At 42.0% G+C, this 26,574-nt stretch overlaps 1 protein-coding gene across 1 annotated transcript in view; it reads right to left on the reverse strand.

Annotated features, from left to right (window-relative positions):
- snapc1b (small nuclear RNA activating complex, polypeptide 1b) overlaps positions 1–23,745 on the reverse strand; it is a 39,565-nt gene extending 15,820 nt beyond the window's left edge. Inside the window, exons 1-8 of the mRNA XM_068038779.1 lie at positions 23,362–23,745; positions 21,766–21,924; positions 17,810–17,969; positions 17,001–17,141; positions 14,438–14,545; positions 14,042–14,197; positions 10,574–10,639; positions 1,070–1,132 (exon numbers count right to left, since the gene is read on the reverse strand). Of these exons, the coding sequence (XP_067894880.1) occupies positions 1,070–1,132; positions 10,574–10,639; positions 14,042–14,197; positions 14,438–14,545; positions 17,001–17,141; positions 17,810–17,969; positions 21,766–21,893 (822 nt within the window). The 5' untranslated portion in view covers positions 21,894–21,924; positions 23,362–23,745. The remainder of the gene's footprint in view (positions 1–1,069; positions 1,133–10,573; positions 10,640–14,041; positions 14,198–14,437; positions 14,546–17,000; positions 17,142–17,809; positions 17,970–21,765; positions 21,925–23,361) is intronic.
- Between the last annotated feature and the right edge of the window lie 2,829 nt (positions 23,746–26,574).

Here is a 26,574-nt window from a genome sequence, read left to right on the forward strand (position 1 = left end):
CAAGCATTAGTCCAGGCCTCTGGATTACTAGTCCAGCAACATTACCACGATATTATCGTCCCCAAGCAATAATTTCTATCTGTAATACCTTTCTAGATAGGGAACAGTGTCTAAACATTTGGTGGAAAGTAAGAATCTCTGTCTTGTACTCTAGTCATGGAATTTGATGAAAAGTAATGGCTACAAATAATTGCAATCTGCACAAATGATCCTGAATGAATGGCACCATGCAAACGGTACACGCCCCATGGCAATGCCTCTACCAGAGTCCACTTGCCAACCAATCAGAATTCTCTTCTCATGCAGTATAAATTTGTTGCTTTCCCTTATATTGGTATTCTTGTGATTTTTCCTGATGAGTGCAAGACAAAAAGCTTCATCAAATTGTCTCTGTTTTCAGCAATACTCAGGTTCTGTACCACCAAATGACCATCTTTAAAAATTTTTTAATCTTCATTGTTCCTTCCCCCACCTAGCTTCAAACGGTCTCCGAAAAAGGGCACTTTACTAGGGTAAAGGTTCCTGGGCAGCAATAGTAACCCTCCACTGCCTTCCAGTAGTGACCAGTCTTCAAGTGCATGCCTTAATGGCGAGTATTAGCAGGATAATTTCTAATGAGTCATTAGATTCTGAGAACCATCACATCCAAGCCTAACCGTATCTCACTTGGTTCCTGCACAGGGTCAGAAATGCAGGGGTTAAATGAATATTCTTCAGAAGTGAGAATCCTGGTCAATGTTTCCTTTATCAAGGGACATGGAGGCTAAATTGTACTGCTCTACTTCTGCCTATTGACATCAGCTAACTCAGCAAAGGCCAGGGATCAAACGATACCAGGAGAAGCACTAACCCACCTAACAGCCTTTAATAAGAAACACATGTTAATGCCCTGGTCTAGAATCAAACTCAGGTCTTCTAAAGTGAAGTTTACACAACTACCTGTGAAGAATATCCCAGCAGTTTTCCATCCAGTAAAGTTAAACATTAGTTTTTGCAATCATTTCATATCAATCATCGGCAGTAAGAGATAACCAGGTAATTAATGAAAATGAATATTTGGTATACAGACCTTCACTGCGCAATTGTACGATTTTGACTTTATGTCTGCTAGAGTCTGAGCACGGCTGGAGCCCTGTAAAAAAACAAACACCCACTTTAACCAGTTTCTACATTAATTTGTATTCTTTAAGTACAAAAAGTAGTATTGCTAAATCACTCTGATGAAAGGTCACAGACCTGAAACGTTAACTCTGTTTCTCTCTCCACAGATGCTGCCTGACCTGAATATTTCCAGCACTTGGTTTTTATTTGCTAAATCAGTTCTTTTTGTTCAGTTATAATAGATTTTTCTATTTAAAAAATTAATAAACTCAAACATTTGGTTAATAATGCAAAAAAATTATAAGATTGTACTCTGTTTTGGTCCAACAACACTAGGAAGACTTTGAGTGTAACACTGGGAGATTGGGAGTTAGTACATGATCACTTTTATGGCACTGATTTCAGAAGGGAGATTTTGCCTTTAGATACAAATCAAGCCGTTATCCCAATAAAGGTACAATTATTTTTACTTCCATATCCCTCTCAAACAAATGTTACAATAAAACAATGTGATACAACAGTATTTTGTTCATGAGAAGAAGCTGATGTTGAAGGGGGAGCTTCATGCGGCAACTCTGTCTTCTATTGCAGCCTGGACACAGTTGTAGCTACAGTGACTTCATTTTAATGGAAAACACCTTAAATACGCTCATATAAAATACATACTTCATGTCTGTATTTACTTAAACATCTACCATCATTCAGCGATCAAGCACTCAATCAAAAAACACTCGCACACTGATTTTCATCTTACGATTTTAACAACAAATGCACAAAAAGATTAAAGTACAGATGCCTTGCAAATATGAGTACAGAAATCTCATGCCCAATGATGGTGTCTATTGCTCATTTTTGTGTTACTAATCAGGAATCTGGATTTCTAATTAGCCACATGTGGTTAATGTATTGGACAACACTGTTCTATTAAACTGCCCACAAAAGCTATGTTCTGGAAACCTTGGATGCTTAGTTAGCAGTGTTCCATCTACAAGAATATCAGTTTAGAATATCTCACGTTAATTACATGGCAAAGAGAAGGAAAGATTAAGTAATGCATACACCTCAATGAATACATCTTGCACCCCACCTCTCCCCCCCCACCCCCCGTTAAAAAAGTGAACTGTTTGCATCTATTCAAATTAGCATAGAATGGACATTCACATTTAGTAATAACCAACAGTGTATGAACAAGAAGACAGTCATCTCCAGAGCTTGGTTGCAGATTTGTTTTGATAGAAATCAATAAAAGCAGGGACAATTCTGATGGCATCTATCCTGCAAGAACTTTTCCCAGCCACTGGAGATGGCAAGGCAGCCTAATGTATAATGTGGCATTAAAGCAACTGCTCAAGTGGCAGTTCAGATTTTTAGCTGTCATTTAATCCACTGCACAATATGGACAGTTTCTACAGCACTAAGGATCTGAGTGAGTAGTGCAGAATCACTCAAAGGCATTTGCAATATAAATGAACCCAAGTCTCAGAGAAACAAATACTGCAGCCTGCAAAGGTAGCTTGGAAACCAATTGTTTGTCTTATGTGAATCTAATACTCTTTAGATATACTACATGCAAAACAGAACAGAATTTAGCAAGCTAAAAGCAATATTGTATTGATGACTTATGGGTTTAGCTCAACTCTTGCTGCAAATCTGTTCTAGTTTTTTGTTTTCACATTTATCAAGTGTCAGAATTATCAACTAATCCTTTAAAACCTCCACAGCTTCCAACTGTGAAAATACTAGAAATCTGATGCACTTATTAATTTCACTACTTTGTTCTTTTCCCTTCCCTTCATCCATTAAAGCTAAACTGCCAGACTTCAGATTTACTTCTGTGGAACACATATTGCCTGGAGGAGACTACACAGATAGGGAAGGGTGAGGCCATCGAGGGATTTTGAACAGAAGGATGAGAACGTTAAAATTAAGTCAATGGTGGACCGGGAGCCAATGTAGGTTCGCGAGCACATGGATGATGGGTGGGTGAATGGCCGAGTGGAATGTCCTTCCTATGGTATGTGGGAAGTCAGGAACGTTTCAAGTGGCCTTGATGAACACGTCTGCAAAAAGTGTCACCAGCTGCAGAAACTTGAGCTCTGGGCTTTGGAACTTGAGCAGCGGCTGGAGTCACTGTGTTGCACCCACGAGGCTGAGAACTATATGGATAGCACATTTAGATTAGATTAGATTAGATTAGATTAGAGATACAGCACTGAAACAGGCCCTTCGGCCCACCGAGTCTGTGCCGACCATCAACCACCCATTTATACTAATCCTACACTAATCCCATATCCCCACCTGTCCCTATATTTCCCTACCACCTACCTATACTAGTGACAATTTATAATGGCCAATTTACCTACCGACCTGCAAGTCTTCTGGCTTGTGGGAGGAACCCGGAGCACCCGGAGAAAACCCACGCAGACACAGGGAGAACTTGCAAACTCCACACAGGCAGTACCCAGAATCGAACCCGGGTCCCTGCAGCTGTGAGGCTGCAGTGCTAACCACTGCGCCACTGTCGCAGGGACCCGGGTTCGATTCTGGGTACTGCCTGTGTGGAGTTTGCAAGTTCTCCCTGTGTCTGCGTGGGTTTTCTCCGGGTGCTCCGGTTTCCTCCCACAAGCCAAAAAGACTTGCAGGTCGGTAGGTAAATTGGCCATTATAAATTGTCACTAGTATAGGTAGGTGGTAGGGAAATATAGGGACAGGTGGGGATATGGGATTAGTGTAGGATTAGTATAAATGGGTGGTTGATGGTCGGCACAGACTCGGTGGGCCGAAGGGCCTGTTTCAGTGCTGTATCTCTAACCTAATCTAATCTAATCTAAATGTGCTATCCATATAGTTCTCAGCCTCGTGGGTGCAACACAGTGACTCCAGCCGCTGCTCAAGTTCCAAAACCCAGAGCTCAAGTTTCTGCAGCTGGTGACACTTTTTGCAGACGTGTTCATCAAGGCCACTTGAAACGTTCCTGACTTCCCACATACCATAGGAAGGACATTCCACTCGGCCATTCACCCACCCATCATCCATGTGCTCGCGAACCTACATTGGCTCCCGGTCCACCATTGACTTAATTTTAACGTGGTCACACTGTAGGTTAGGAGCATGCAGGCAGAGAGGGAATGGGTGACCACCAGAAAGTCATGGAGGACCAGGCAGGTGGTGCAGGAGTCCTCTGAGTCTCTGTCGCTCACAAACAAGTTTTCCACTTTGGACGCTGGTGAGGGTGATGGTTCCTCAGAGGTGTGAAGAACAGCCAAGCTCAGGGCACCACAGGTGGCTCAGCTGCACGGGCAGGAAGGAAGAGGAGAAATAGTGGTAGGGGATTCAGTAGTTATGGGAACACACAGGCGTTTCTGTCTCCAGGATGGTGTGTTACCTCCCTAGTGCCAGGGTCAAAGATGTCACAGAGCGGCTGCAGGACATTCTTCTGGGGAAGGCGAACAGCAAGAGGTCGTGGTCCACATTGGTACTAACGACAAAGGTAGAAAGAGGGATGAGGTCCTGACAGCAGATTTTTAGGGAGCTAGGCAAGATATTAAAAAGCAGGAGCTCAGAAGTAGGAATGTCCGGATTATTCCCAGTTCCACACGCTAATGAGCATAGAAATTAGGAGGCGAGAGCTGATGAATATGTGGCTGGAGAGATGGTGCGGTAGGGAAGGCTTCAGATTCCAGGGTTATTGGAACTGGTTCTGGGGGTGGGGGCGGGGGGGGTGGGGGGCAGAGGTGGGACCTGTACAAGCCAGAAAGCTTGCACCTCAATAGGACCAGGACTAACATCCTTGCCGGGAGGATTGCTAGTGGTGTTGGACAGCGTTTAAATTAGTTTGGCGGGAGGGGGGTGGGGACCTAAGGGTAGACTCAGATGGGGCAAAATCAGAAATAGAAATGGAAGGCAGGAAATTAGTGAGTGAGTCTGGAAGACAGAGAAACAAAACGATAGAAAATTTTAAAAAAAAGTTTGACAGTGCTCAAGAGTATGTACAATGTAAGGTGTATAGCAAATAAAGCAGACGAGCTGAGGGCACAGATAGAAACGTGGCAGTATGATATCACAGCTATTAAAGAAACATGGATTAAAGAGGGGCAAAAATGGCAGCTGATCATTCCTGGTTACAGAGCTTTCAGACGAGAAAGAGAGGGGGATAAAAAGGGAAGGGTGTGGCAATTTTGGTTAGAGAAGCAACTACTGTTGTGAGGAGGGATGTTATGTTAGAAGGATCATCATGAATTGAGCTCAAGAACAAAAAAGGGGCAGTCACACTACTGAGAGTGTACTATAGACCCCCGAACAGTCAGAGGGGAAAGAAGAGCAAATATATAGGCAAATCTTTGATAATTGCAAAAACACTATGGCAGTAATAGTAGGGGATTTTAGCTACCCCAATATTAACTGGAATAGTTTTAGTGTGAAAGGAATGGAGGGAACAGAATTCTTAAGGTGCATTCAGGAGAACCTTTTTGGCCAGTGTGTAGCAAGTCCAACAAGAGAGCGCAAAGTTCTGTACTTGGTAATGAAGCTGGGCAGGAATAATGAGTGGGAGAGCATTTTGGTGGTAGTGATCTTTATTCAGTTAGTTTTAACATAATTATGGAAAAGGACAGAGACAGAACAGCAGTTACAGTTCTAAATTGGGGGAAGGCCAATTTTACTAAGCTGAGAAGTGATTTAGCAAAAGTGGACTGGAAACAGCTACTTGAAGGTAAATCAGTGTCACAGCAGTGGGAGGCAAAGGGGAGATTTGGGACTTCAGAGGAAACATGTACCCACAAAGAAAAAGAGTGGGATGGCCAAATTTAGAGCCCCCTAGATTTCAAGGAGCTTACAGGGTACGAAAAGGCAGAAAAGGAAAGCTTATATCAGACACCGAGAACTCAATACTACAGAAAGCCGAGCAGAGTACAGAAAGTGAAAGGGTGAAATCAAAAAAGAAATTAGGAAAGCCAACAGAGGGCATGAAAGAATATTGGTAAGTAAAATTAAGGAGAAGCCAAAAATGTTTTATCAATACATTAAGAGAAAGAGGATAACTAAGGAAAGAATAGGGCCCATAAAAGACCAAAAAGGTAACGTGTGTGGAGGCAGAAGACGTGGGTATAGTTCTTAATGAATACATTGCGTCTATCTTCACAAAAGAGGGGGATGATACAGAGATTGTAGTCAAGGAGCAGGAGTGTGAAATATTGAATGTGATAAACAAGGGGAGAGGAAGTATTAAGGGGATTCTTGATAGTGGATAAATCATCAGGGCCAAATGAAATGTACCCCAAGCTGTTAAAAGAAGCCAGGGAGGAAATAGCGGAAGGTCTGACCATCATTTTCCAATCCTCACTGGATACAGGTGTGGTGCCAGAGGAATGGAGCTCGGCTAATGTTGTACCTTTGTTTAAAAAGGGAGCGAGGGATAGACCAAATAATTGCAGGCCAGTCAGTCTAACCTCAGTAGTAGGCAAATTATTGGAATCAATTCTGAAACACAGGATAAACTGTCACTTAGAAGGCACAGATTAATCGAGGATAGTCAGCATGGATTTGTTAAGGGAAAGTCGTGTCTGACTAACCTGATTCAATTTTTTGAGCAAGTAACATGGAGGACTGATGAGAGTAGTGCAGTTGATCTGGTCTACATGGATTTTAGCAAGGCTTTTGACCAGCCCCACATGGCAGACTGGTTTAACAAAAAAGCTCATGGGATCCAGGAAAATTTAGCAAGCTGGATACAAAATTGGCTCAGGAGCAGGAAACAAAGGACAACTGTTGACGGGTGTTTTTGTGATGGAAGGTAGTTTCCAGTGGGGTTCTACAGGGCTCAGTGCTGGGTCCCCTGCTTTTTGTGGTATATATTAACGATTTGAACGTAAATGTAAGGGGAATGATCAAGATGTTTGCAGACAACACAAAAATTGCCCACGTGGTTGATAGTGAGGAGGATGGCTGTAGACTGCAGAAAGATATAAATCGACTGGTCAGGTGGGCAGAAAAATGGCGAATTGAATTTAACCCAGCGAAATGTGAGGTGATGCATTTTGGGAGGTCAAACAAGGCAAAGAAATACACAATAAATGGGAAGATATGGAGAGGTGTAGAGGAAGTGAGAGACCTTGGGCGTGTATGTCCACAGATCACTGAAGGTAGCAGGACAGATCGATAATGTGATGAAGAAGGCATATGGAATCCTTTCCTTTATTAGCTGAAGCATAAAATATATGAGTAGGGAGCTTATGCTGGAACTATATAAAACATTACTTAGGCCACAACTGGAGTCGTGAGCAGTTCTGGTCACCTCATACAGAAAGGATGTAATTGCACTAGAGAGGATACAGAGGAGATTAAAGAGGATGTTTCCAGGATTGGAAAATTGCAGCTATTAAGAGAGATTTGATAGGTTGAGATTGCTCTCCTTGGAACAGAGGAGGCTGAGGGGAGATTTGATTGAGATGTACAAAATTGGGAGGGACCTGGATAGAGTAGATGGGAAGGGCCTATTTACCTTAGCAGTGGGGTCAGTGACTGGGAGGCATAGACTTAAAGTCATTAGTACGAGGATTGGAGGAGAGATGAGGAAAACCTTTTTCACCCAGAGGGTGGTGGGGGTCTGGAACTCACTGCCTGAAAGGGTGGTAGAGGCAGAAAACTCAACTCATTTAAAAGGGGCCTGGATGTGCAATTGAAGTGCTGTAACCTGTAGGGCTATGGACCAAATGCTGGACAGTGGAACAGGGCTGATTTTTTTCCCGCCGGCACAGACACGATGGGCCAAGTGGCCACTTTCTGTGCCGTAAACTTTCTATGTTTCTGTGTTTCTAATGGGACTTGCTGCAAATGTTTTATCGCAAGTGTTTTATATTAAGTCCTGTAGAATGACATGAACTGTCCTAAATTCCCTCATATAAAACCACTCTCTATTCTTTACCATGTCAGCCTATAGGGTAACCCTTGGTCACACAACAAAGCCAAAACAATTTCAAAACTCCACAGGGGTGATGAGTGAACGGTACTTGGTGCGAGTTAAGACATGGGCAGCAGAGTTTGAGGAGCTCAGGGGAAAGGTGGGAGGCCAGCCATGAGAGCATTGTAATATCTGCAGCCGGAGGTAACAAAAGCATTAGTCAAAGTTTCAGCAGCAGATAGGTTAAGGCAGGGGAGAGGACAGGCAATATTATGAACATGGAATAGACAGTCTTTGCAATGTGAGAGGATATGGCATCAGAAGCTCAGCTCAGGGTCATGTAGAGCACCAAAGTTGTGAACAGTCAGACACTGGACAGACAATGGGAGTCGGTGGCTAGGGAACAGAATTTGTGGCGCTTGAAGACAACAAAAGGCATCTTAATGGAACCAACAGCAACGCATCAAAACTAAATGGACTCTTCCAACACTTCAACTGATCCACTTCTATAAAGAAGTTGGATTTTTGTATTTAAAATTCAAAGTTAGAAACTTAATTCTGCCAATGATGATGATTGTCCTCAGTACAACAGTCTCCAGCTACACCCTGTTGTAATGGTACTTAGTTTACACAAGAAGCATTCAGGCTTAGATTGCTTTATGGAATTGTTAACAACTATTATCTTGTTGTGAAGCTCAGTTTTAATATTGCTTTGAACTACAAGAGATTTAAGTAATTTATCAAGTGCATGATGGGAAGACTGATCCAAGTTTTAAACGGTGATGAAAGATCAAGCAGCAACATTTTTACAAAGTTAACAGAAGACTATCTCTGTATGCCTAAAAACTTCAAACACTTAGAATTAGACAGTTAGTGCAAAGGGAGCATACTTTACTACTACCCAAGAAACAAAATGCAGCCCTGCATCAGTGAATTTGCAGTACAACCTAGGAAAATCAAATATAATTCTGATCTACAGGTAAACTGTTAAAGATTAAAAGTATTGCAATAGTTGAAACTCAATTATATACATTGCAAAAGTATTTTCTTCTTACTACATAAAACTGGGCAGGTTTAAACAATGCACCGTGTGCTACTTTCATTTCCACATATGCAGCACAGCAAAGGTCCATGAATAATTCACTATCTTTATAACATTTCTATTGAGAGAAAGAAACTTTGGCAAAGCTAGACAATGCCAGAAATCAATGCATTACAGTCTCAGATTTACAAGTACCATTGAGCACACTTTTGTAATTGGAAATCAGAGTAATCTGAAATCTCAGCCCACACCATAGAGTCATAAACAGCACAAAAGGAAGCCATTCGTCCCATTGAGTTCATGCCAGCTCTCCACGGAGCTATGCAGTTAGTCCCACTCCCCCACTTGATCCCCGTAGCCCTGCAAGTCTATTTCCTTCAAGTGGCCATTCAATTTCCTTTTGAAGTCATGGTAGTCTCCGTTTCCATCACCATTGTGGGCAGCCAGTTCCAGGTCATTACCACCCGGTGCGTAAAAATGTTCTTCCTCATATTCCTCCTGCATCTCTTGCCCAAAACCTTCAATCTGTGTCCCCTAATCCTTGTACCATTAGTTAATGGGAACAGCTTTTCCTTGTCTAACTTATCTAAGCCTGTCATAGTTTTGTATACCTCTATTAAATCTCCCCACAATCTCCTTTGTTCTAAGGAGAACAACTGGAGTTTTTCCAACCTAACTGTGTGACTAAAATCCCCGAGTCCATTCTGGTAAATCTCTGCACCCTCTCCAAGACCCTCATATCCTTCTTGATATGTGGTGACCAGAATTGGGCGCAATATTCCAGTTGGGGCCTAACCAGAGCTTTATAAAGGTTCAGCATAACTTCCCTGCTTTTGTACTCATGAAGCCCAAGATCCCATAAGCTTTACTAACCATTCTCTCAACCTTCAAAGATATATGCACATGCACCCCCCGGTCCCTCTGTTCCTGCACACGGTTTAGAACTTTGCCATTAAGTATATTTTGCCTTTCCCTATTCCTTCTGCCAAAATACATCATCTCCCACTAGTCAGTATTAAATTCCATTTGCCACCTCTCTGCCCATTCTGCTCCTCTATGTCCTGTTGCAGGTAGTTCATATTACCCTGATGAATGGTCACTGACCTGAAACATCAACTCTGCTTCTCTCTCCACAGATGCTGCCAGACCTGCTGAGTATTTCCAGCATTTCTTGTTTTTATTTCAGATTTCCAGCCTCTGCAGTATTTTGCTTTTATCATATCACCCTCACTGTTTGCCTCACCTCCATGTTTGGTGTCATCGGCGATTTTTGAGATCCTATTCCATATTCCAAGATCCAAGTCATTTATATATAGCAAAAAAAAAAGTGGTCCCAACACTGACCCTTCGGGAACGCTACTGTCTATCATCCTCCATTCTGAGAAACAACCAATTACTATGATTCGCTGTTTTCTGTCCTTAAGACAATTTTTAATTCAATTGGACACTGACCCTCCTATTCCATGAGCCTCAATTTTGTTAACCAGCCTTTTATGTGGTACCTTATCAAACTTTAGTGGCACTCATCTCACCTTTTGCTTTTTAGATTCGTCATCTTCAGAGGCAGAGATTTCTGGTTGGTCAGTCAACTTTGCATTCTGCAAAAATTTGAGATAAGAGAACTGTATTATTTGTTTTCCTCAACTATTTAGAAATGGTCAATCTGAAATTCCTGAACATTTATATGACAAGATCAGATAGAATGCATCCAGTCAGAAAATTTGTCTTCCAAAATTAAAGAAAGATGAATCAGTACCGAAGCAAATGTGGATAAGACTATTGCTAAAATGTTAAAGTAGGAGTCAGAGAATTTGCAGATCCTGCCACCTGCTTGTATTTTACCAAATCACAACAATAAAGACATTCCAATGCTCCAAATGTTAGAAACCACCCAATGCACTAACCAGTTCCATAGATAGATTTACATAGACCTATCTGAGCATCAATGTGTAAGGAAAGACACTCCGTAAAGTGTACTGTCATGCAGGTCCACACCTGTCAAGAATGAGGCACATTAATTTTGCCACATGGAGATTAAATTTCAAATTGCTGCTGGGAAGAGAAGGCCTGTGCCAAAGGGTTTCCAGGCCCCTGACTGGAATGACATTTTTGCATATCAACAGACAGTGTTGGAACAAAAGAGCTATCCCCTGCTCCAATACAATCCTGACACAGACCTGGTCAAACCAGTTAGTCACATGACTAACCTGCTTGGCAGTCAAGGATTTTTTTTCTGAATTGTACAGTTTTGAACAGAGAGCCTGCAGAAAGCTGTTTGCTCCTGGATTGAAAAGACCTCTCCTGGCTGGCTCACCACAGCCTCTTCTGTCTGTTCCCATCTCTGTCTCACGGAACTCCAAAAACCGACTGAAGACACATAAACCCCGAGAGAGAAAAGTCTCCTACAGTGAAAAAGGTTAAAGAAAACTGGGCCCCAGCAAAAACCAAGATCGAACTACAATCAAGGACTCTACAGTGAGCTCGAAGAACCGTGACAACAACTCTTCAAATATTGCCTCAAACTTTTCCACTTTATTTTTCTTCTCTTTTCTGTCTCTAGCTGCACGTGTATCGTGTATGCATGCTAACCGTGGCCGTGTCGTATATTCGTAGGCGTCAACCAAATTAGAGTTTAAGTTTAATAAAATTTCACCTTTCTTCTTTAAACCTAAGAAAGCCGGTTTGTGCTCGTTTCTTTGCCTTATAATTGGAAAGCGGTGAACAAGGATTCACCAAGGGAGAGCTAAAAACACTGTTTAAAAATAAAACCCTGTTACAGTAAGACCAGGTGAAGGCTGAAAGGGAATCCTCTCTCACCTGGTCGTAACCGTACAGTGAAGCAGAATGCAGCCACAAATCCAAAATACAGGACCAGTGAATTCTATATTTGGCACTGCATCTACACGTTTTAACTGAGTGGCAATGTACCATCTTAAGGAATGCAAACGCATCGTTACATATGCTGATATTGTAGAAAAGTACTGCTTCAAAACAGAACAGATGATGTTCTTGTAATATTTTAATGAGCATTGACAATGTACAACCTTTGTATTCTGAGCAAATTAAATGGTTAAAAGTAGGTGCTAGCCTATAATTCATCAAGGTTACAATTCAAATTGATCCAATATAGCTTTCAGTATCTGAATTGCTACAAAAGCAGATTACAGGAGATATTAATCTTTCACCGATGCAGTATTCTTAGACCTTTCATGTTTTTTATTGTAAAGGCTGTGTTAGCAATAAGGGCGTAAATGTAGGCCTCAAGAGACCAAGAGCGAGGTCTTTTTCTGGAAAATATGCATGTGCATCGCATGGCAAGCATAGAATCGGATGCTGTCCCATGGTTGAATACTTGCCAACAATATGGCGATCCTCAGACATGAAGAATGTCATCAGCGGAAGTGCATCACAGGAGTCAAGACTCTCAGGAATGCAAAGAAAAGTGGAAGAAAAACAAACACACAGATGCAGCAGCTCCTTAAATCATGCAAAATTCAAATAGTTCAGATCTTTTTGTGACAGCAAAAGATTGGGATCTGTGCAACACGTGACCCAGAGCACAAGCAGATTGTCGGTACTGAATGCTAAACACAGAACAAGGTCTAGATTGCTACACTGCTTTTTTGGTTTAGGGAAAAAGCTTTATTCAATTCACATTTTTCTCTGTAGAAATTGATCAAAGTTTCACTGTAAGCACACCCAGACATTAATGACAGCATGAAGATCAGCTTGCGCTGCCTCAAATGCTTTAAGCACTTGACATCACCTCATTACTTTAAATGCCACATTTCATGCAACCTCTTGGCAGCTGACAGATGGCCCACTGCGATTATAGAAAGAACTCATCAATAATATTGTTAGCAATCGAACACTAGACTCAGTAGAGACTACTTTCACATAAATTATCAATCTCACGATGCATATAGTTTTCCAAATTTTTCTGCACTGTAAAGATATGCATCCGTTTCATCTTGTGCTAACAGGATACGCTACATCAAAAGCTCAGAACTGATTAAACCTCTGGTTTCAACATACCCAATATCATATCTATAAAGCATGAAGGTTCAACACTCCAGTTATATTGCAGAACTGCTTCTAGTGCCAAAATAAGAGATGTGACAAAGAAAAAAATCTAATCCTATTACTTTTTACTAAGTATTTTTTGACCTAAGTCCAACCCTATCCAAGGGCAACAAACCTTTTCCTGACCCACTCTATTTACCACCAATCACTGGAGGCAAGACTCATACTGGAGGCTATTTCAACCGTTGCTGCAGCCCTCCACTACCCTCACTTAAATGGTCACTCTTCATGTGGCAGCCCAGTTAATACCAGCAGGTTATTCAACTATGGGAAGAAAAACCCAGCAACCGAGCCTCATCCTATTTTCCCTGCATTTGATATTTCGACACATGCATCTGCCAGCAGGGATCACCAGATAGCTTTCATGACTGCTGTGATTTTTCCCTGCACTACCATAAAGACAGAGAGGCCAACTGCAGCACTTGATCATAATGTCAGATGAGATTATCAAGCTCAGTACACATTGGCAAATAAATCGGGGACTTTTCACGGGCATTATGGCTCAGCGGATAATGCGTCAATGAGCCATCAGGCAAATTCATATGCAATGATGTCATTACAAGGATCTGATGAACTGTACCAACAGGGAGACGAGGGGATAATTAAAAATAAGACCCTGTCAGGAAGGTCACGTGGCAACCCTACACAGCAGAATGGTACAGGAGTGGGGTGGGAACAAAAAAGAATTATTCTATTTTCTTTCTTACCTGTGCCCAAAGTCTTGGAATTGTTTTTAAAGTCACTGCCAAATTATACATGAATTGAGCTCTGCATCCACTAATGTTAAAGTTAACAAGCACAGCTAGAAATTCAGTCTACAGAGGCAATGTATTGTTTATTTCAATTAATTTCAATGCACCGGACACTGAATCACAAATATTGCCTCACATTGCATACTGTTCCACAATTAATTTTACCTTATTCGCTTTCCACTGTTGAAATTCCACCGTTATGTTCTTCAACTCAGACACAAAATCTCCACGAGTTAAACTCAACGCCTTGTCCAACTGGGTTTTGTTTGCAGAGATCATATGTTTCATTGTTTGATAGTGCTCATGGATATTCATAATTTCCTTTAAAAAGACATAGATTTAAGAAAAAAGTATTCTAATGCCACTGTTCAAAACAAAAATAAAAGCCCTTCTGCCAGTTTTTTTCCCCTTATCTAGGGCAAAGGTTGATAGGGCCCATCAATCTCAACCATGTTTTGTGTGTGAATGTGAAGACAGCACGAGACCAGTGTTATACTACAGGGATATTCAGAATTCAGTCACCACCGGTTTTCAACCTAAATCACTCGAGTATGATCTTACCTCCAAAACATCAACAGTAATGAGCTCAGAAACCAGATTAGACTTCTCCCGAAAGTTCTCATTAACAGCGTCATTGGGCATCTTTCTCCTCTTTTTATTGTAAGCCAGCTGAAAAATTAACAGCAAGTTCTCAGAAGTCAAGTGCTATCTTTATATAAAGGTAATTCATTCTTACTTAAATATGGGCACACAAAGAATTTATTGTCCAGTTTGAGAAAGAAACCAGTGAATGTAATAATATCACAATGACCTACACAAGGACATTGCAACCTGGAAATTACACCATACAATAAATGAAGACTTAGCACTTCCCCATCAACACGTGTTTTGTTATATTCATTCATGGGATCTGGGCGCCGCTGGCTAGGCCAACATTTATTGCCCATCCATAATTGCCCTGGAGGAGGTGGTGGTGAGCTGCCTTCTTGAACCACTGAAGTCCATGTGAGGTAGGTACACCCACAGTGCTGTTAGAAAGGGAGTTCCAGGATTTTGACCGAACGACAGTGAAGGAGCGACGATATAGTTCCAAGTCAGGATGGTGTGCGACTTGGAGGGGAACTTGCAGGTGGTGGTGTTCCCATGCATTTGCTACCCTTGTCCTTCTAGTTGGTAGAGATCACGGGTTTGGAAGGTACTGTCGAAGGAGCCTTGGTGCGTTGCTGCAGTGCATCTTGTAGATGGTACACACTGCTGCCACTGTGTGTCGGTGGTGGAGGGAGTGAATGTTTGTGGATGGAGTGCCAATCAAGCGGGCTGCTTTGTCCTGGATGGTGTCGAGCTTCTTGAGTGTTGTTGGAGCTGCACCCATCCAGGCAAGTGGACAGTATTCCATCACACTCCTGACTTGTGCCTTGTAGATGGAGGACAGGCTTTGGGGAGTCAGGAGGTGAGTTACTCACCGCAGTATTCCTAGCCTCTAACCCGCTCTTGTAGCCACGGTATTTATATGGCTAATCCAGTTCAGTTTCTGTTCAATGGTAGCCCCTAGGAAGTTGATAGTGGGGGATTCAGTGACAGTAATGCCATTGTATGTCATGGGGAGATGGTTAGATTCTCTCTCGTTGTAGATGATCATTGCCTGGCACTTGTGTGGCGCAAATGTTACTTGCCACTCATCAGCCCAAGCCTGGATATTGTCCAGGTCTTGCTGCATTTCTACCCAGACTGCTTCAGCATCTGAGGAGTCGCAAATGGTGCTGAACATCGTGCAATCATCAGTGAACATCCCCACTTCTGACCTTATAACTGAAGGAAGGTCCTTGATGAAACAGCTGAAGATGGTTGGGCCTAGGACACAACCCTGAGGAACTCTTGCAGTGATGTCCTGGAGCTCAGATGATTGACCTCCAACAACCACAACCACCTTTCTTTGCATTAGGCATGACTCCAACCAGCGGAGAGCTTTCCCCCGATTCCAATTGACTCCAGTTTTGCTAGGGCTCCTTGATGCCCTACTCGATAAAATGCTGCCTTGATGTCAAGGGCAGTTATTCTCATCTCACCTCTTGAGTTCAGCTCTTTTGTTTATGTTTGAACCAAAGCTGTAATGAGGTCAGGAGCTGAGTGGCCCTGGTGGAACCCAAAATGAGTGTCACCGAGCAGGTTATTGCTAAGCCAGTGCCGCTTGATGGCCCTGCTGATGACACCTTCCATCACTTTACTGATGATTGAGAGTAGACTGATGGGGCGATAACTGGCCGGGTTGGACTTGTCCTGCTTTTTGCGTACAGGACATACCTGGGCAATTTTCCACATTGCAGGGTAGATGCCAGTGTTGCAGCTGTACTGGAACAGCTTGACTAGGGGCGTGGCAAGTTCTGGAGCACAGGTCTTCAGTACTATTGCCAGAATATTGTCAGGGGCCATAGCCTTTGCAGTATCCAGTGCCTTCAGTTGTTTCTTGATATCACACGGAGTGAATCGAATTGGCTGAAGTCTGGCATCTGTGATGCTGGGGACTTCAGGAGGAGGCCGAGATGGATCATCAACTCAGCACTTCTGGCTGAAGACTGCTGCAAATGCTTCAGCCTTATCTTTCGCACTGATGTGCTGGGCTCCCCCATCATTGAGGATGGGGATATTTGTGGAGCCACCTCCTCCAGTTAGTTGTTTAATTGTCCACCACCACTCACGGCTGGATGTGGCAGGAGTGCAGAGCTTAGATCTGATCCGTTGGTTATGGGATTGCTTAGGTTTGTCTATTGCATGCTGCTTACACAGTTTGGCACGCAAGTAGTCCTCTGTTGTAGCTTCACCAGGTTGACACCTCATTTTGAGGTATGCCTGGTGCTGCTCCGAGCATGCCCTCCTGCACTCTTCATTGAACCAGGGTTGGTCTCCTGGCTTGATGGTAATGGTAGAGTGGAGAATATGCCAGGCCATGAGGTTATAGATTGTGGTTGATTGCGTGCTATTTTAATTAACAGATGAATCTGATGTGGGTTGATGCCTCTATTAAAATAGAGAAAGAAATTTGATGCATTACTTTAAATGTTCACACATTAATACTGCACAGAATTTGAGACAGAACCTCAGTCAAAATTGAATAATTAGCACTTACCAATGTTGGCATTGCTGTGAAATGGAAGGCTTTGTCATTTAGGAGTTTTTTCAGAACATACACAGCATCAAAATGTTCTGCATTCACCATTTCCTCTTGGCAACTTAGCACCTCACCCCAGTCCTTCAATGCCATCCTTATCTGTAGGTAATATAGACTTAACCGGTCATTATATGAACATCATTTAAGGTATTTAATTCAAAGTCCATCATGGCATTAAGGAGGGGAAAATTACCTGGGGCTTCCATTCATGACAGTTATGTGTCTGGGTATAAACTTATAGCTAGATTATGATGGCAAGGAGACAAAATTCAAATAAAATCAGGCTATGTGCAGCAAAATAGGAAAGAACAGTTGAACATATGGGGGACTACACAGAATGTACAGCACAGAAAGAGGCCATTCAGCCTAACTGACCCATAACAAGCTTCCTCGTAGCCTTCTTCATCTAACCTCATCAACACATCCTTTTATTCCTGTCTCCCTCTAGTGTTTATCTAGGTTTCTTTTAAATGCATCTGTGCTATTTGCCTCAAATACTCCTGTGGTAGGGAGTTCCACATTCTAAGTAGTCTCTGGGTAAAGTAGTTTCGTCCGAATTCCCTATTGGATTTATTAGTGACTATCTTATATTTCTGGCCCCTAGTTACGACCTTCCCCACAAGTGAAAAAATCTAAAGTATATTTGATAGCCATAGGAGGGGGGGAAATGTATGAATCTCCATGATATTTACAATTTTGGAATAATCAAACAGGTAACAAAAGAAATGATCACTCAACAAATTTTACTAGGATAATGTTGTGCTTACCTTTTCCTTAGGCTGACAAAGTTGTGTATTGTATAGTCCGTAAAGAAGGTACAAGCCTCCAAACCGGATCTGAAAACTGTAAGGGGGGAAAAAGTACTGACTTGCCAGTGCTAATGCTTCCCTGGTGAACTTCCTACCGTCAGTTATTCCCATTTTTCCACTGGAAAAGATCAAATGTGCTTATGTTAACACTTTACATATTTATATGGATTTCAATGTAATGTGCATGAAGCAATAAGTAGATCACAGAGCAGAGGGACACAGCAATCTCATGAGACGGGATGTTGTACTTCAAACTTACATGGCAACCTACATTCCTGGGCTGCCACTCAAGTCTTTTCCTTAGCCCTAGGAAATGGAGTTGTGGCTTTGAGAAACGACTTAAAAGCTACAACCTTAAATGCTATAGTTTGTTGCAAGATAGTTTGTTCTTAGTGCACTGCCATTGAGGTTTGTCACTGCTGAGTCCTTGGGAGCATTGTATTCAAACTTGAAGCTCTTGCCCTTTGTTTTAATAGTCCTAAACCAGTCACTAATATAAAGAGCAACAGAGTGTGAAAAAAATGTTGTAAAATTGCAAAGTCCTTTTTAACAACTTACTTTTATACAGCACGTTTAATGTAGCAAAACGTCCTAAGATGCTTCACAGGAGTATTATGGGAAAAAATCTGAAATTATTACCCATATTTATATTGCAGGAACAATGACATAAGAGGCGTGCACCATGTTTGCAATTACATATAAATGTATTTCAGAGATATCTGCACTCCTCCCAATTCCGGCCTCTCTAGCATACGTGATTTTAATTGCTCCACCATTGGCGGCTATGCCTTCAGTTTCCTAGGCCCTAGAGTCTGGTATTCCCTCCCTAAACCTCTCCTCCTCTTTCCTTCTTCAAAACATGTTTTAAAGCCTACCTGTTTGACCAAACTTTCTCATCTGCCTTAGTATTACCTTCTGTGGCTCAGTATCAAATTTTGTTTGATAACATTTCTGTGAAGTGCCTTGGGATGGTCTACTACATTAAAGGCGCTATATAAATGCAAGTTGTTATTGTTGAGAAGAACTGGAGTACCACTAATACTTGCAATTTTATTACCATTGATTCAGAGTACAAGCAGTACCACATCTGATGTGGTCTACAGCAGGGATTCTCAACAGGGGCTCCACGAAGAGAGTGGCACAAAAAATAAATTCCCATAAGAACATTGCTGAATGACATCTGGGTCTACTGTGGAAACCATCACCACAGGCTCATGATCATTGGTCCACCATGTTGCCAAGGAGACAGCATCCAGTCTCAGCAAGTGCACTCCGCTTGGCGCACTAGTAACAGGACAAGAGGAAAAGCAAGAGCTGGTACTGCCAACAACATCGTTAGTCTCAGCAACACTCTTATCAGCTCCAGTGGCACTTTACCAACATTAGCAACAGCCCACGAACATCAGTATAACTATCAACTTTGGCAGCAGTCTACTAACTTAAGTAGAGCTCTAACCAACGTCAGAAACAGTCTTAACTTCATAATAAATCTAGCAACCTCTGTGCCAACCAACCAACTTCAGCAACACTCTACCATCTTCAGCAGAACCCTACCAACCTCAGCCACAGTTTATTAGCTACAATGAAAGCCTATTAGCTCCATTAACACTCACCAAAGGAAAATCAGCAGAATCAAGATAAAATACAAAGAACAGAAAAAATTGTTGTAAACATTCACAATAAGTACCAGTTATGGATACATTTTTACTTTGATACCTCCACATCTTGACAGAATTGTTGCTCAGCACCAGCAACATGTTTCACTTCAAGTAAAAGAAAACTAATAAATATGTTTAATTGTATAACTTATTTTTATATAGAAAGAATACTTGTGTTGCGTTACAGTGAGTCCAAAGAATTTTTATAACATTGGGGGTGTGAGGGGGGGGGGGGGAAAAAAAAAAAGAGGGTGGGCTCAGAAGCAAAATGGTTGAGAACCCCTAGCTTACAACGTTTGTGCTTGCAGTGGAATTGAATTCCAAGAATGCTACAGTTGTGAGAGGAAGGGGTGTTGGGGAACAGAATAAGATCAAAAAATTGCTTGGTACTTCTACACACCTCGAATTACTACTTACACATCTGTGTGCTTTTAACGTTACATTGCGGCCTGGAACATTCCTGATGTTGTGTGGGGGAGGACAGACACAGTAGGTGCAGTAGGTTTCCTTTCCTGAACCAGTTGGTTTTATTTTTTACAACAATCCAGCAGCTTTTATGGTCACTTTCTGGTGCTAGCCCAAATTGCCAGATTCACAGAATTCAATTTCACAACTTTATGAAAGTGCTTCCATGTTTTACTTTTTTTTTGAGGACTCGTGTTTAAAAATTGTGGAAATTGATTCATTTGAAAGACTGGAGATTCCATAGATGCTGGACTAGGGTTCTTTTTTTAAAAAAAGGTCACTGGAAGGACTTGGGACTTTGTTTAAAAACAAACCCTTACTGGAAGTCACATATCTTAAGCTAAGTAAACAGCAGGAGCCTTGATGACTATGGGAGTTGTTTACAGAGAAGTGACATGTTAAGATTTATGGCGGTCAAGAGTTGGTTTCATTTTTGGATATTGTTTTGAGACAGTTGGGGGTAAGCCTACTGCGAGAGGGAAGCCATCAGCTCATACTTTTCCACCTCTTGAGAAACCCTGAGAATCTGGTGTTAGGACTAGAAAAACTGATGCAACATTTATCCTGAAAAGCCTGCCAGATTAATCCTCGATGTTGCCTGAAGAGAACTGCTCCAAAAAGATCCCAGTGACACCTGTCCATGTGCATCTGGACGCCAAACTAAAGGGCCAGCTGAGATCATTCCATATCTTATCCTTTTTTCTTCAAGAATTAGCAAGTATTTGGCCAAAGTATTTTTTTTTGTCTTTTTTGTAAAGTTAATCTGTGCAGAGAAAACTTTTTTTTCTTTAACCGGTGTATGTGTTGGGTTAATTTAGAAGGGAACTTTCATATTTCAACCTGCGTGTTAATAAGCTTTGTATCCTTTTTGAATAAGTCTTGTTTTATAATAAATTAATTTGTTGTTTATTAAAGAAATCTGGTTGATGGATTTTATTCTGAAACTGAAATAAATTATATAATTGGCCATATCGGTAACTGGGTAAAACATTTAAATATATGCTGTGACCCATGGAGAAGTGGAACTAGAGAAAGACAGTGCACTCAGTCGTAACAACTTATGATGAGGTTTGAATACTCGACCTCTGGATTGCTAGCCCAGTATAACCAACACATTTGTGCCCATAATTACTGCACTTTTTCTTGTTTGACGTATTTTAGGATACCCAAATGAATACCTATTTAATGAAGATAAATAAATACATACATTAACCATTTTATAAGAATGTCAAATCCCAACTTCATACTAGGTTAGTAGCAGAAGTTCGACGTTTTGGTGCTTTTAAATTTTAATTGCACAAAAACTATAATTTTCAATATACAAACACCTTCGAACTTTTGAGAAGATGGTTACTTGAATCTGCCTACTGTGGTTGGTGATAAAACTGTGCTCTTGGGCCTACCCTGAAGACCCAGTTGGTAAACACGGAGAGTAGTTGTGGCTGAGCCATTTAACGGTAAAGATTCCTGATTCAACAGCTGGTCTGTGCTGAGTTAGCTGATGGCAACTGGGTGGCAGCAAGAGCAGCTGACTTCAGGGTCTCTGATCTAGGCAGAACAAAAATCAGCCTGATCCCTACTGTAGTGCACTTGTTTGTGATCCAGGTCAGAACTGGATCAGGCTCAGGTATGATACACTTCATGGCTAAATAGACTCAATAGCCGCTGTGTCAGCTCGCACATGAATAAAGGTCATTTGGGCAAGATACCGGTGGGAAACTAACACCACAGAAGTGCAGCCCAGCAGCTACAGTCAATGCATTCAGAGGACAGAATTGTTCAAGCTCTTACTAAAAGATAGTGGAGAACTTCATGTCCCTCCAGATAGTGGAGAACTCTTCATACCGCACACTTTCAGTCTGCTGAAAGCGTAACAGCAGTCTCTCAAAATCAGTCTTCAAGCCAGCCGTCAATGACATGATTTCTGCAACGTCTTCAGTCACAGATAGCCTGTGGGCAAACAAAGATCAAACAAAATAAGATACATTTAAAGGCAGGAATAAAGCACTGAATATATTGTGTGTGTAAAATACAACTACTTAGTTACCCATGTTTCAAAATAACATGGTGGGATCTCACAGGATAAGCTTGCTGAACCACTGGGTAGCTGAGCTACACAGACCAGGAAGGTTCAATCACAGACTGTGCAAATCAGCATGTAACATCCAGGGCAGCTGTGAATGGTAAAAGCAGGGTTTGGGTGAGCCATTCAATTCAGAATGTTCCACATTCAATAGCTAGGCTGCATTAAGTTAGCTGACCTCAGTGCCCCTGAGTTAAGGAGAACAAAAATAAATTAACCTAGGTTTCCTACCAAGCAGCCATTGCTGGAAGTTAATGTCTTGACATTGGGTGACATGAAAATGTCTACTATTATTGCAGTATGATGAATCAACCAAATGCAGAATTTACACACACATAGCTTGTCCCTTAAGATCATGCTTCTTCACAATGTAGTCTGAGCATCACCACCAATTCAAAGAGGATTGTCATCCATCAAGAAAATCTCAATATACATTAAGTGGAAAATAAATAAAAGCAAAATACTGCGGATGCTGGAAATCTGAAATAAAAACAAGAAATGCGGGAACCACTCAGCAGGTCTGGCAGCATCTGTGGAAAGAGAAGCAGAGTTAACGTTTCGGGTCAGTGACCCTTCAAATAAAGATGGATATGGCCATGCTCTTCGATACTGGACACATTCTCAGATCTTTTTCTAAGCAATCCCACATCACCTCACTAACTGAGGTTACAGCCACAGAATGTGCTGGGAACTCATATTAAACTAACATGTAGACAGAACAATGTTATCAAGTGATGGGCCTTTGGCTTAAATCCCAATATTAGTCACTTTAAATGAAAGGCATAGCTTTCCCATCTTACCAACACTATTTTTAAATAAACACACTCCATTTTAGAGACAGGGATTTCCAATGTAAAAAATGTCAATAGTTGACGATTATCATGTCCGCAAATGACACCTTAATAGGACTGCCAATTCTAAACTGTGCAATGGGGTGTCATGGGTCACATGCATGTCATCCAACTGCACTTTTTAAAAAGCAAAATACTGCAAATGCTAGAAATCAGAAAGTGCTGGAAACATTCAGCAAATCACTCAACCTCCTTGGAAAGAACAGACAAGTTAGTGTTTCAGGTGCAGACCCTTCAAGATCCCAGTTTAAATAAGAGTCTCCGTGCAAAATTTTAACTTGCTTGTTATCTCCACCGATGCTAAGTAACCTGTGGTTTCTCCAAGCCTTTGTGCACCCAAAAAAAGTCAGCTCAAACCATCACATTTATTACCAGTCACCTCTGGCCACAACAAAATGCACACGTGCCCCTGTAGTTAAAGATAGCACAGTGAAAAACAGCTTCCACGTTTACCTTTAAGAAGTTATTTTAACTGTAAACTGAAGATTGCAACAGGGTTTTTTCTGGGTGGGTGAAGAGCTGGGAATGTGCAGGAATCAACATTACAGAACTCAGCAAACAGAAGCTCCCGCTGAACAGTGCTGATATTATGCAGAGTTTAACAGCGACATTTCCAGCTGTGGGCATCAAGAAGCTCTTTTAAATGTTCCTCAAGTAGAAACTGTACCAAGGACCCGGCCGCAGATTCACAAATGCGCTCCAAGCCTCCGATCACAGGTAGCAGCGTCACCCCGGGCCCACTGCCAGCAATATGACATGTAGTCCCGGTGAGTCCAAAACAACCTCGGGCCCGGATTCCTAGGAACGGCTATAGGAACCAAACTACGGCCCCTCGTCGAGACCAAAAAGTGGAAGCGCTGTTCTTTTTGTGGCCTACGGAGGAACTGCAGAGCAAGAAGAAAAAAGCAAACTGATCAATAGATATGTCAAATCAGTCAATGTAAAACAAAACTTAAATAATTTGAAGCAGGGCAAAGATTAATGAACACAATTTTTTTAGAAATAGGTAAAATAAATTGTAATAAAAACATCAGCTAACTTTTTTTATTTATTAAGAGGATGTGGGCGTTGGCAAGGCCGGCATTTGTTGCCCTTCCCTAAGACCCTTGAGAAGGTGGCCACCTTCTTGAACCGCTGCAGTCCGTGTGGCTTAAGTACGTTCACAGTGCTGTTTGGAGTTCCAGGATTTTGATCCAGTAACACTGAAGGAACGGCGATATAGGTTGAAGTCAGGATGGATGTGTGCATTGGAGGTGGTGGTGTCCCCATGCAACTGCTGCCCTTGTTCTTCTAGGTGGTGGAGATCACAGGTTTAGAATCTGCTGTCAAGGGAGCCTCAGCGAGTTGCTGCCGTGCATTTTTTAAGATAGTACACGCTGCTGCCACTGGTGGAATGAATGTTTAACGTGGTGGCTGGGGTGCCAATCAAGCAGGTTGCTTTGTCCTGGATGTGTTTTTAGAGCGGCACTTATCCAGACAAATGGAGAATATTCCATCATCATACTCCTGACTTGTGTCTTGTAGATGGTGCCAGGCTTTGGGGTATCAGGAGGTGAGTCACTCACCACAGAATACCCAGCCTCAGAGCTGCTCTCGTAGACACAGTACTTATGTGGCTGGTCTAATTAAGTTTCTAATCAATAGTGACCCTCAGGATGTTGATGGTGGGGGAGTCAGTGATGGTAATGCCATTGAATGCCACTGAATGGTATTTAGATTCTCTCTTCTTGGAGAGGGCCATTGCCTGGCATATGTGTGGCGCAGCTACTACTTGCAACTTATCAGCCCAAGCCTGAATGCTGCCCAGGTCTTGCTGCATGTGGGCATGGACTGCTTCATTATCTGTGCAGTTGCAAATGGAACTGAACACTGTGTAATCATCAGTGAACATCCATACTTCTGACCTTATGATGGTGAGAAGGTCATTGATGAAGCAGCTGAAGATAGTTGGGCCTAGGACACTACCTCGAGGAACTCCTGCAGCAATGTCCTGGGGCTGAGATGATTGGCCCCCAACAACTAAGGCCATCTTCCTTTATACTAGGTATAACTCCAACCAGTGGAGAGTTTCCCCCCTGATTCCCATTGATTTCAATTTTGATAGGGCTTCTTGATGCTACACTCAGTCAAGTGCTGTATTGACGTCAAGGGCAATCACTCTCACCTAACCTCTGGAATTCAGCTCTTTTATAGAATCATAGAATTGTTACAGTGCACAGAAGGAGGCCAATCGGCTCATCATGTCCACACTGGCTCTCTGAAACATCAATTCCCTCAGTCCCATTCCCCTGCCTTCTCCCCATAACCCTGCACATGCTTCCTTTTCATATAACTGTCTAATTCCCTTTTGAATGCTTCAATTGAACCTGCCTCCACCACTTTTTCAAGCAGCACATTCCAGACCTTAACCATTCGCTGCATGAAAAAGCTTTTCCTTTTGTCACTTTTGCTTCTCTTACCAAATACTTTAAATCTGTGCCCTCTCGTTCACAAAATTTTCATGAGTGGGAACAGTTTCTCTCTATCTACTCTGTTCAGACCCCTCATGATTTTGAAAACCTCTATCAAATCAAATTTTCCCCATGTTTGGACCCAGGCTATAATGAGGTCTGGAGCTGAGTGCTCCTGGTGGAACCCAAAATCGGCATCATTGAGCAGATTATTGGTAAGTGCCACTTGGTAACACTATTGACAACACCTACCATCACTTTGCTGATTATTGTAAGTAGACTGGTGAGGTGCTAATTAAGCAGATCTGTCAGGCAAGCCCCCTACCTGCCAAGACTTAGGCACACATTATTTCGCCACATGAACATTAAAACTTAAAATTGCAAGCCCCTGACTGGAAAGACATTTGCATAGTAACAGACAGTGTTGGAAACAAGGGGACCCAGTTGTTGCTTCCCCAATACACAGAAGAAGTGGTCTGACCGGTTTTAGTCACATGACTGACTGACTGACTTGGAGTTTTTTGAATTTGAACTTCCAACAGGGAAAGAAATCAGAACACTGTTTTCTCCTGGACTGAGAGCATCTCTCTCCTGTCTACTCTCATCTTGCTCTCATCAGCTTCGGAAACCATTGAAAACATATGACCCCCAAGAGAGAAAAGTCTCCTATAGTAAACAAGGTTGAAGAAGAATACTGGATCCCAACGAAAAGTAAGAGCTGTCTACAATCAAAGACTCTACGGCAAGTTGGAAACACAGAAACAGTAATAAAGAACCCCCTTTAGAGACTGCCTCAAACCTCTCCATTTTATTTTTTCTTCTCTATTCTGTCCCTATTTGCATGTGTGTATCGCATGTACATGCTAGCATTGGCGCATCGTATATCCGTAGGTGTTAACTGAATTAGAGTTTAAGTAAGTTTAATAAATTTCACTCTTCTTCTTTAAACCTAAGAGAAACCTGGTGTGCTCATTCCTTTGCCTTATAATTGGATAGCTGTAAACAAGGATTCACAAAGGGGCAGCTCAAAACACAGTGTGTTTAAAAATAAACCCTGTTACAATAAGACCAGGTGAAGACAGCAAAAGACCCCTAGACACCTTTCCCACCTGGTCGTAACAGAAATTTGGGTGCTAGAGTCTGGAATTTTACCCACAGACTAACGAGTGAAATTGGAAGTGCGAAGCCAAATTGTTCCCAATCAATAAGAGCAAAT

This window comes from Heterodontus francisci, chromosome 9 (genome assembly GCF_036365525.1).
Source record: "Heterodontus francisci isolate sHetFra1 chromosome 9, sHetFra1.hap1, whole genome shotgun sequence".
In the NCBI taxonomy this organism is placed as follows: domain Eukaryota; kingdom Metazoa; phylum Chordata; class Chondrichthyes; order Heterodontiformes; family Heterodontidae; genus Heterodontus; species Heterodontus francisci.